This window comes from Elgaria multicarinata, chromosome 10 (genome assembly GCF_023053635.1).
Source record: "Elgaria multicarinata webbii isolate HBS135686 ecotype San Diego chromosome 10, rElgMul1.1.pri, whole genome shotgun sequence".
Taxonomy (NCBI): Eukaryota; Metazoa; Chordata; class Lepidosauria; order Squamata; family Anguidae; genus Elgaria; species Elgaria multicarinata.
In genome coordinates, this window is record NC_086180.1 from 58,710,473 (window position 1) to 58,721,710 (window position 11,238).

The following is an 11,238-nucleotide window of genomic DNA, read 5'->3' on the forward strand; positions in this document are numbered from 1 at the left end:
CACCTTTGCAACTGAATTTTGGATTAATTTGTAGTTTCTGAATTGTCTTCAAAGGCAGCCCCATGTACAACATATTATATTAAAGGTGGAATTAGTGGAATTATTCTATATAAGCAAGATTTGCCAAGTTCTTGTTCCATACAATATCTTTGTAGCCTCTTGTAGCCTCTTGTTAGTTTGTTTTTCTTTTTAGCACATTGTAACTTAAAACTCTGGTTGTACCTAATCTTACCATGAAATGCGCAAGTACATTTATTGAATTGGGACCTTTGGTATCCAATTTGCATCTCTCTTAAAATTAAAAGTTGAATGGCAGACAATAGAAAGATTGAGGCTGTAATCCTCTACACACTTACCTGGGAGTAAGATACACTGAATATACTGGAACCTTGTGAGTAAGCATGTATAAGATTGCTCTGTGACAGATTTTTAAGTTTAATGGTTGTTCTAGTTAAAACGATATACTAAGTACTACAAATGCATGCACATCTCAAAGCCGCTTGCAAAACCTAACAACTTAAACTGATTTTTTTCATTCACCTCCAGAACTTAAACTAGGCAAAAAAATAAATGAGGGGAAAACAAAAGAGGTTTATGAATTGCCAAACCTCCCAGGATGTGTTCTGCTTCAATCAAAGGACCAGATAACAGCTGGAAATGCAGCTAGAAAGGATCTTATGGAAGGGAAGGCTGCCATCTCAAATACAACAACAAGTTGTGTGTTTCAGTTGCTTCAGGAAGCTGGTAAGTAGTGGGAATTTGTGGGGCTGTTTTTTTTTTTTTTTATTAAACTTAAACATACATCAATACAGTAACAAAAGAATATATTATTTTTTACAAATTAAAATCATAATACATAGAATTGAATGACCTTATAACATCTCTAATTTAATATTTTGACATCATCCCATAACATAAAGTGCACCCCCCCCCCACCCCGGGATCTATTCCTGTTTCCAAAATCTCATTGTTTCTTCTGGAGGTGGTTTTCCACTCCCCTTAAATAATGCATATTCTAGGAACTGATTCCAGATTCCCTCAAAATTAATCGTTTTTGTTATCCCTCTTCTTACTTTTATATTACATGTCAATTTATCATTTATAGCAATATCCCAAATCTCTTTATACCAATCTTTGACATGATAATCTCCTTGTACCTTCCAGTTCCTAGATATGATCAACCTTGCTGTCAGCAAATTCGTTATCAGTTCTTTCGTTTCTTTATTACAATTTAATTCTCCATATAATGATAGCAATGCCACTATAGTTGTCTCTTCAATCTCCATTCCAACAATATCTTTTATCTCTTTAAATACCATTTCCCACAATTTTTGAACAAATTCACATTCCCACCACATATGTAAATATGTTTCTTTTTTTTCTTTTTTTTTTGACATCCTCTCCAGCAATTTGCTGAGTTCATCTTATTTATTTTATTTAATCTTACCGGGGTTAGATACCACTTCCATATAATCTTACAGTAATTCTCTTTTATCCTCACTGACATGTTTCTCAACACTCCTTGTCTCCATATTCCCTCCCAAATCTGTTGCCCTATTTGTACCTTCAAGTCCGTTTCCTACACCATCTTGCCCATATTTTCTGACTCCCCCTTCCCAACCAATATTCTATATATTTCACTCGTTAAACCTTTTATCATTTTATTTTCCCCCTTCTCAACTTCTCTCCTTAAAATCAACTCCTCAAATTTTGTCATTTCTCTACACTCTCTGTTGTCCTTTAACCATTTCTTTGTCCACTGTTCTAACTGATAATAATTTAACCACGATAAATTCTTCTCCTTTAATACCCCTTCTAATTCTTCTCGAGTGTTCATCCTCCTTAATCAATTTTATAGCTTCATTATATCCCTCTCTATTAAAATTTTCCCCAATTTATCTTTTAGGTTCCCTGGAAAATTTCCTAACATTATCACTGGTGTTATTGGGGAGATACTTGGAAGTAAATCCTTTTTATATACCCACCATATTTCCCAGTGATTTCTTTGAAAGGGGTTCTCTATTTCTTCCCCCCATTTTTTATTATATTCTCTAAAAATATATATTTTCCAATTTCCAATCTTTGTCCATTCCTTTTCTATCCTCCAACCAACTTAAGTCTCCTACTCCTAACATACTTTCTACTATGTGTCTTAGTCTATTAGCTACGTAATATAATTTTATATTTGGGAGTCCTAATCCTCCTTTTTTGTGTTAAATACCACCTTTTTTATTTAATCTCGTTTTCCTATCCCCATTACAAAAATTATTTAAAATATTTTGCCAACTTTTAATCTCTTTTTCAGATATTCTTATTGGTAACATTCTAAACACAAAATATTTACCTTTGTTAATATCTTCATTTTTACTAAAGCTATTCTTCCAAACCACGATAAATTTAATCCTGTGTAAAAAGGCTGTGTAACAGAACTTCTTTTCTTTTTTGGTATTGGAAAATCACAGAGGTTATTTTGTAGTTTTAGGGTGGTATCCAATAGGGGCCATGCTATAACATTGCCCCTTCCTGAAACGAGTGTTGGAGCTTGCCCCCAGAAGCACTAAATTACAGTCATGCATGGGCTTGGACCGGTGGGGCTGTGCACAGGCTGGCTGGCTGCATGTGCACAGCCCCTATTTGATACCACCTTTAGTGTGACTACCCAGGGATAGGCAGCTTGTGACCCGCCAAATGTTGTAGCCTACAATTCCCATGATCCCTCACCATTGGCTAGAACTGATGGAAGTTGTAGGCCCAAACATCTGGAGGGTCACAAGTTGCCATACCTGGACTGCAACCTCTACCTAGTAAGATGAGATATCTACAGAGTGTTATGTAATGATTTTGAGCACTTGGAATCACTTTCAAGTTCACGAGATCAGCATTTCTGGGGGGAAATACCTATGTAAAAGTAATGCTCAAATTTGTCAGTCATCAAAGACAGTCACATAACATACTTATTTATTATGTTCTCCACTACCACTGATGATACTGAAGAGACCCCACTGGAAACTTGGGCAGTAGGATATAACATGGTACAATACCTTACTTCTGGCCAAAGAAACTGAAAAATGCACAGCATTGGCTGTTCTAAAATGAATTTGGCTTTCCAAAATCCTGATTCTGCCTTTGCATTAATATTTCAGCCATTCAAAGCACTTTATATATTATCTGATTTCCTAACTGTTAATTCAGACGTGTGTTTCAGTCATGAGACTAAAATATTTTTTCCCCAGGAATCAAAACTGCTTTTGTGAGAAAACAGAGCGACACAGCGTTTATAGCTGCTCACTGTGAAATGATTCCGATTGAGTGGGTTTGTAGAAGAATTGCTACAGGTTCTTTCCTGAAAAGAAATCCTGGTGTTGAGGAAGGCTACAGATTTAATCCTCCTAAAATTGAGATGTTTTATAAGGTGGGTACTACTGGTGTAACGTAGCTGTGATACCATTTAGGAGATGTCATCAACTGATACTTGTATCCCTGTTGGAAAGCCTGAAGCCTAGACTAATTCTTGCACTTGGGTAAAGCTAAACATCCTGAAATAAACCACCCAAAGATATGTATTTTTCCTCTGGAGAGCAATATTTAGCAAGAAGTTTCTGCTTGGCTAGAGAGGGAGGTGTGTGTGTGTGTGTGTAAACATGTCATGTTAATTCTCTGTGTGCTGGAAAACCGCTTAACCATTGTGATGGTAGCTTTTATTGTTCATTTTACAATTAGCCTTCTATGGAAAAAAAAAGGATTTGTTACAAGTATATAACTTGCTGACACATCAGCCTTTCAATAGAAAATGAAATTCTGCACCCAGGAATTTTAACGACCTTTTCTTTCCTAGAAGCTTTTGGGGGCTTTTGCATCCTTAAGTAGTTGGAAATACATTTTTTAAAAATTAAATACTGAATCAGGCAAATTATACAGGAGACAATGATTAACACAAATTACCAAATCCAATCTACACACCACGCCCTACCCCTAAACTGACTATTTTAAATTATGTCGTTTAGATTCTTAGTTTACCAGGCACTCACATGTTATCAAAGGGTGAAATTAAAAAGCTTCTACAGAAGTTCTTTTAAATGCTTTGTTACACTTTCTCAAGATACACATCACCAAACAAGCATACAGACTACTTTCCATGTTCAAGGAATAAGCCCTTCTGGGACATGAATGATTGGGTGGGGCTAGCTCAAAGGTGTGCTAGGAGAACTGCTTCCGCCTGCAAATCTGGCTCTGTCCTATTTGAAGACAGGATGCTGCCTTGTTTGGCCAATAAACCAGCATTCTAGCAAAAATACAAAGGAGCCAAGCATGTGGAACAGGAATTGTTTAGTCAAGGTAGCAAAGTACCCACAAAAGGTACTGGGGGAGCAACAAAGATGAGATCAGGTATTTTCCTGAAAATTAAGTTTTATTTTCCAGAAAAATAAGTATAGGAAAATAGCAATTGCACTGTTGAAGGCTTTCCAGGAATGGAGAGGGGTGGTGGTTGTGAATTGTGCTCTGTGGTTGTGCACCGTGACTTCAACTTCAGAGGAGAAACAGAAGACGGGGATCAGTTTGAAAAGCAGTTGGAGAGAAATGTTCCTGTCCTTCCATTATTCTTTGTCAAACACTTGGAAAGAGTGTGGTGATCCAAGCCATCAGAGTAATCTAAAGGGTAGAAAGTAGAAGCATTCCTTGGCCATTGCAAGGATTTGCCAGGTAGAGTCTACTGAAAGTGTGGTGCTTGAGCGGGCCTGGGAGTTGCAAAACCTAATCAGGCAGAACATTGCCAGCAAAACCAATAAAGAACAAAATTAATAAAGGACTTGAGAGGGAAAAGGGAAATTTGAGGGAAAAGAGGAATGGCAGAAAATCTTGGTGTTCCAGGACAGTTGTAGACTTTATTTATTTAAGCACTTTTATTTTTATTTATTTATTTATTTAATTATTTATTGCATTTTTATACCGCCTAATAGCCGAAGCTCTCTGGGCAGTTCACAAAAACAATCCCACCCTTTAGCCAGAAAAGGCTCTCAAGGTGGCTTACAAAAATAATTTTTCAGACAGTCTCTGTCCAAAGGTTTACAATCTAAAAAAGCATGACACAAAATGAATGGGGATTGGGAGGGAGGAGGGAAAAAAGCAAATTTAAGGCACTAAAAATAGACTTGGGTGATGAGACTCACAGTCAAGTGTGGGATAGTCCTGAGTGATTTCTGGGTGAACCTAAAGAAATGATTGATCAACGTAAGACTAGCATCTGGATGTGTAATGGACTTTGTTATACGTCTTTGAAAATCTACTGATAATCTCAGGACTCTCTATAGCTAATTAATAGAGTGGTGCTGTAGGGAAATAATAAGTTTAGAACTGGAAGAAGGTAGAGCATTTAATGTGCTCTGGATGTCCTACATTTGCACATATCAGGAGGGCCCCCTCTATGTCAATAGAGGTATTTGGCATGGTTTTTTCAAGCTTAATTTGCTCTGATTAGTTAGGTTTCCTCTAGCTCAACTTCGCAGGAAAAATGGAACCTTTTGATCCAAGGCACCTGTAAGCGAACACACAAAATGGTGGTGGAAGTTTGCTTTCTGGTGACATTCTCATACTGATTTTGGTCTCAGTGAGATAAACATTGTGGTTAAAACCTAATACATAGTTCTGTAAAAGTTGCCTTAAATCTTAGGCATATATTTTTTATAGGAAAGTACTTGTGCATTTTGAAAACTTCCTTTGGTTTTCAAGCCCACAATTGCTAATAAAGTAGGCACCATGTAATTTTGGAAATTATGCATTTGTATAATAACTTTTTGAAATGATTCCCCCCCCCATTAAAATAGAAATTTAAACTTGATGCTTGGTGAAAATGTAAATTATTCCCATTGAAATCTTGCTTCTTGTTTCCCAGGATGATGCAGCAAATGATCCACAATGGTCTGAAGAACAACTCATTGAAGTGAAGTTCCAGTTTGCTGGCCTTGAAATTGGACGAACTGAAGTTGATATTATGGCCCAGTCTACTCGAGCGATTTTTGAAATACTTGAAAGAGCATGGCAGCCCCTGAACTGTACTTTAGTTGACATGAAGGTATAAGAAATTACATCAGAACTTTTGAACTTAAGAAAATTGGCAGTGTGAAATAATGTTGTTGTTGTTGTGACATTTTTAGGTTGAGTTTGGTGTTAATGTAGCTACAAAAGAGATTGTTCTTGCTGATGTCATTGATAACGATTCTTGGAGATTGTGGCCAGCTGGAGACAGAAAACAGCAGAAAGACAAACAGGTAATTCTATGCACTCTGTCAGTTTTTAGCTGAGCTAAAGTTTGGCAAATATTGCAGATTTCAGAGGGATAGTTGCCTAAACCAACTCTAGTTTTCTGGTCTCTCTCTCCTCCACCGCTGCAATGCAAACTGTCTCTCCTGCAGTTTCACAACCTGGAGTACTCTGGCTTTAAAGGGAGGTGGAACCCCTCCCCATGCTTGGACTCCATAGTGCATGGTTAAAGAGTACAAGGAGCTCCTGCTGAGAGTGGCTAGGCAGGGAGGTCAAGGTGGGACCAATTAAGTAACTCTGTAGTAGTGATTTCAGCAAAAGGAGGCTGCCCAGGGTGGCCAGGCTTTTAGTGATTTCAGCAGCCTGGAATCAACCTAAAGCCAACACACTTAAGTGCTCAAAGTTGGGAGCTCTTTTACTGTTTAAACAAAAGTTTCAAAAAGACAAGAGCGTCATGTCTAGCATGACAAAAACGCACCTGTGGAAGGCTGCAGGTGGCAAGCTGCATATGCAATCCTTGCTCGAAGCTTGTCATACATGTGTGGGTTATGCAACTGTTGAACAATCCTCATATAACCCCAAAACAGACCGTAGTTTATGCAAGGGTTATTTAACCCTTGCATAACTCATGTTGGTTGGGTTTGCATGACAACCCCTGAGTGGGGCTTGCATATGCAACCTAGTTTCCACAGGGGTTATGGGTCATTGAGGGTGGCATATTCAAAATAGTTGTTGCATGCACCACAGCCTCACCATCGGTTAAATAACCCATGGTGGGCTGCAGCGATCTTGCAAACCAGCCCACTCTTGACAATGGGCTGGATCCAATGTCACATAAGCAGAAGTCAACTTGTACAACAGGACTTCTGTCTTTTTTGCTGTCAGCTCCCAGTACAATCCCCAAATCTGCCCCAGTAGATGCAAGGGTTTTTGGCTCACAATTGTTAAACAAGTGAAAAGTTTTCTTTCCCTATATTAGATTGCTGAAAAAGAAGAGAGTGGGGTTTGGAAAGGACTTGTGAGCTTGGTAATGGTCACAAATTCCTGGGCTGAGCATGTGCTCAGAGGCACCCTGTTCCAATAGCTCCGGCTATTGGGCGGTATAGAAATGTAATAAATAAATAAATAAATAAATAGATAAATAACATCACCTTGATGGCTTTTTTAAGCAAATAAGGTGGTATGTAAATGTTTATAACAAATAATGTTCTTTTTTTTAGCATGTATCTACACACCCTTGTAACTGCTTTGCACCTGGGCTCCTGTTAGTGGACCTTGGAGTTCTAGTAAAAAACCAAATGTAGATCCCATAAGTCTGAAGTTTGCCGATTCCTGTTTTAGAGCATGTTGGTCCTGTGCTGCTACATAGCCTTGTGTCCCTGTATATGCATAGTGTGAGCTCATTTTTCATGGAACTTATAGTAGGCCTGAACAGATCTCATGGTTCTCCTAGCCACTGGTTTAACTTCTTTCATATCACAGAGATCCTGTACAGCCTAAGGCCCAGCTTCTGAGTGATAAGGACAACTTCGGGAGCTTTAGAACTGTGGCTTCATGAGCAACTGTTAAACTGCATTGTTGTTGCTCACACAATGACACCTGTTGTACAAAACAGTGTGAGTTTCTCGGTGAAACTTTTTGCTTGCTTAGGAATGAAATAGATTCATCTTATAGGTTATATATGCAATGGGCTTTCTTTGTTTTTGTTTTAGTCTTACCGTGATCTCAAAGAAGTGACTCCTGAAGCACTGCAGATGGTGAAGAGAAACTTTGAATGGGTGGCTGAAAGAGTGGAGGTACTGGCACCAACAAACATGAGACAGATAATCATTTTTCCCTCTTTCAAATACTCATAAACTGCCCTTTGACTTTCCTTTCTGCTAGCTGTTGCTGAAACCCCAGAGCCAAGGCAGGGTGGTTGTACTCATGGGCTCAACTTCAGATCTTGGTCACTGTGAAAAAATTAAAAAGGCGTGTGGAAACTTTGGTGTTCCTTGTGATTTACGAGTGACCTCTGCTCACAAAGGACCTGATGAGACACTGAGAATCAAAGCTGAATATGAAGGTAATTAATCTTGATCCATTGTGTAAAACCTACTCCTGTTTCAGCAAAATAATTTAATTACAATGGCTGCTCTACTCCTGCTATCTCCCAAAATATTCCTTTATAATAGAAAATTAATGAGAAGCTATGATATAGAACTAGTTGGCTTTTCTTGGCATTTGATACTATACATTTTTGTGTATTATCAGGTGATGGAATTCCTACAGTGTTTGTAGCAGTGGCTGGGAGAAGCAATGGCTTGGGACCTGTGATGTCTGGAAATACTGCATATCCTGTTGTCAACTGTCCTCCACTCTCTGCAGATTGGGGTGCTCAGGACATATGGTCATCGCTGAGGCTGCCTAGTGGTAAGCTCTTGTCCTTGAACACGTAGGAACCAAATTATTTTCAAATCATAATCACACTAGCACTTTGTCAAAAATTGAACTCTGATTCTAACTGCAAATAAATTGCACACCCTAATCCCTCTGTAGAGTTTATGGCTTGTGCCAAGGAGTATTTGGGGTCTGGAAAGGGAAAGATAGGTCAGCAAGAAGTAGGAGCTATGGTGGAGTCAGGAGAACCTATTTCATAGAGACCATACTTTGAGCATTTGCCAGATACTTCCAGCAAATTCTCAAAATGTCTAGGTACAAGGGCTCAAAACATTAATAGGAAAGTGGAGCTTTTCAGAGCCTCCATTTTGTATAACTATAGATTCTAAGTGCACAGTACATGTGACCTCACTGTTTGGCTAAAACAATACAGACTGACTCTTTAGAGTAGGTTTTTCGTATGAGACCAGCACAAACTTGAAAAGTGTTGTACTGGCCTCTAGTGGTTGGAGATTTAGTATTTCCAAACTTATACTTCCTGTGAAGCCTCAGTCAACCCCTTAAAAACATGGTTATGTTTGGGAATTAAATATATGTAAATGCTTTAACTTGGAGTCATTCCTTCCCTCTCCCTCACCACATTCTCTTGTGTGTTCCCCAACATCTAAGATTGTAAGATCAGTGGAGGGAAATTTGGATTTTTTTATGAAACTAATATGTTAGTGGTGCTTTATAAATAAATTGATAGCAACTGCAACACTGAGAGTAACGGTTGAAACTATCCTTTTCCATTTATGCAGGTCTTGGCTGTTCCACAATTCTTTCACCTGAAGGTGCTGCCCAGTTTGCTGCTCAGATTTTTGGGTTGAATAACCATTTCATCTGGGCTAAGTTGCGGTCAAGCATGTTGAATACATGGATCTCCCTGAAGCAAGCTGACAAAAAGATGAGAGAATACACTTTATAGATGGCTTTTTAAACCATTGCTGTATTAGCCACCAGAATTTGGCATGTCATTTCTAAGACAAGAACTCTAACCTATCAGGAAGTTCTTCCTATAATTCTTACCATAAAGATTAGCAAAGAAATAAGTTTGCAAGTGATCTAAACTACTGAAGACTAAACTCTGGCTTTCTGGAAATAGTAGAACTTAGCAAAAGCAAAGTGATATCAGTATTACGATAGAATAGTTCTTACTGATCTATCTTGATGGCTTGTCAAACAGAACTGGTTATCTGCATTGATTTGTAATCTTGTACAGAATAAGTCCGTGTGATTCTCCTAAAGTTTATATTAAAAAGCTAGCAATAACTTTAGATTTTATTATTTATTTATTGCATTTTTATACTGCTCAATAGCTGAAGCTCCCTGGGCGGTTCATTTTAACCTTAGTTTTGTTTGAAAACAAATTTTACATGGTACCAGTATATGAAAGGCCAGCCATATCTCAAAATGGTATGATGGAAATTTACAGTATAGGTTAACAGAAGGCGTCCTCCCCAAAACTAGTGGTTTATTTAGCTATTGGAAAAGAGAAGGAGTAATTTAGAGAAGGTGCAGAATTACTTGTATTCAGGGGCGAGGGGGAAGAAATGCAAAAACTAAGTTACCACAACTAGGAATAGGAACAGCTTTCACTAGTGTACTGTTTTTATTTTAATAGTATAAATAAAGCAGGAAAACATTTAACTTCACAGTATCACATGTAGTCACAACCTTACTAAGAATTTTTGATTAGGTGAAGTAGTAAAATATATCCCCATGAATGTGTTTGAAGAAAAAAATGGTTTCTACCCACGCTATATTTTACCTTAATAAGCTTATTCTGTACTTGTCTCATCCTTCAAGGATTTTATTTTTTTCAGCATTTATACTTTAAAACACACATTCAAGGTGGCTTTTTTACTTTGGGAAAGCCTGGGACTCTTCCGGAAGTAGTCCTCATCCCTCTTGAGGCCTTTTTTGGGAAATAGTACCCAATTACTGAGGGCAGCGGGGATGGTGCATATGACTATAATTTAGCAATGAAGTACTGGTATGCCCAGTTAGCGCTGATGAAGACTACTTGAAATCCTATTGATGAAAATGAAGGGTTTGAGCTATGCCCGTCAACTATGTTCTACCAAGATTGGTTTAAGAAACTAATTGTGCCTCTATCCGTGGTACATTTATCACCTAAAAAAACTTGATCTTATCATGTATTGGCTTAGCATTTATGGTTAATGCATTCAGTAGTAAATGAGTCAATTAAGAGCAGCATTGAATTATACCTTTATACCCACATGCACAAGGTAGTGAAACTCTTAAGCAGAATTTTAGAACGTATATGTACCTGGCCAAGAAGACTCTCATATCCAGCTCTTTGTTTACACAGGCTGCCTGTCCAGATTTACTACAGGGAGGTGAGCAACTCTCTTGTTGTGTCTTTAGTGAATGTATTTAGAAGGCTATAGCAGAATCCAAGTTTTGTTAAAGTTGGGATGGGTTAAGTGTGAGACTTATACCCATTCGGACAACATACCCACCATCTTCTACTTTTTGAGGATACAAATGCAGTAACAATGTAGCATTGCATATTTATTGTTCCCCGAATTAGAAAGT

The 11,238-nt window shown here is 38.0% G+C and overlaps 1 protein-coding gene across 3 annotated transcripts in view; it reads left to right on the plus strand.

Moving 5' to 3' along the window:
• Positions 1–9,953, plus strand: part of PAICS (phosphoribosylaminoimidazole carboxylase and phosphoribosylaminoimidazolesuccinocarboxamide synthase) — a 48,289-nt gene extending 38,336 nt beyond the window's left edge. For all 3 annotated transcript variants that reach the window (XM_063135179.1, XM_063135180.1, XM_063135181.1), the window contains 8 exons: positions 547–744; positions 3,234–3,412; positions 5,891–6,070; positions 6,153–6,266; positions 7,971–8,054; positions 8,143–8,323; positions 8,512–8,670; positions 9,438–9,953. In XM_063135179.1, the coding sequence (XP_062991249.1) occupies positions 547–744; positions 3,234–3,412; positions 5,891–6,070; positions 6,153–6,266; positions 7,971–8,054; positions 8,143–8,323; positions 8,512–8,670; positions 9,438–9,604 (1,262 nt within the window). In that variant the 3' untranslated portion in view covers positions 9,605–9,953. The remainder of the gene's footprint in view (positions 1–546; positions 745–3,233; positions 3,413–5,890; positions 6,071–6,152; positions 6,267–7,970; positions 8,055–8,142; positions 8,324–8,511; positions 8,671–9,437) is intronic.
• The last annotated feature ends 1,285 nt before the right edge of the window (positions 9,954–11,238 follow it).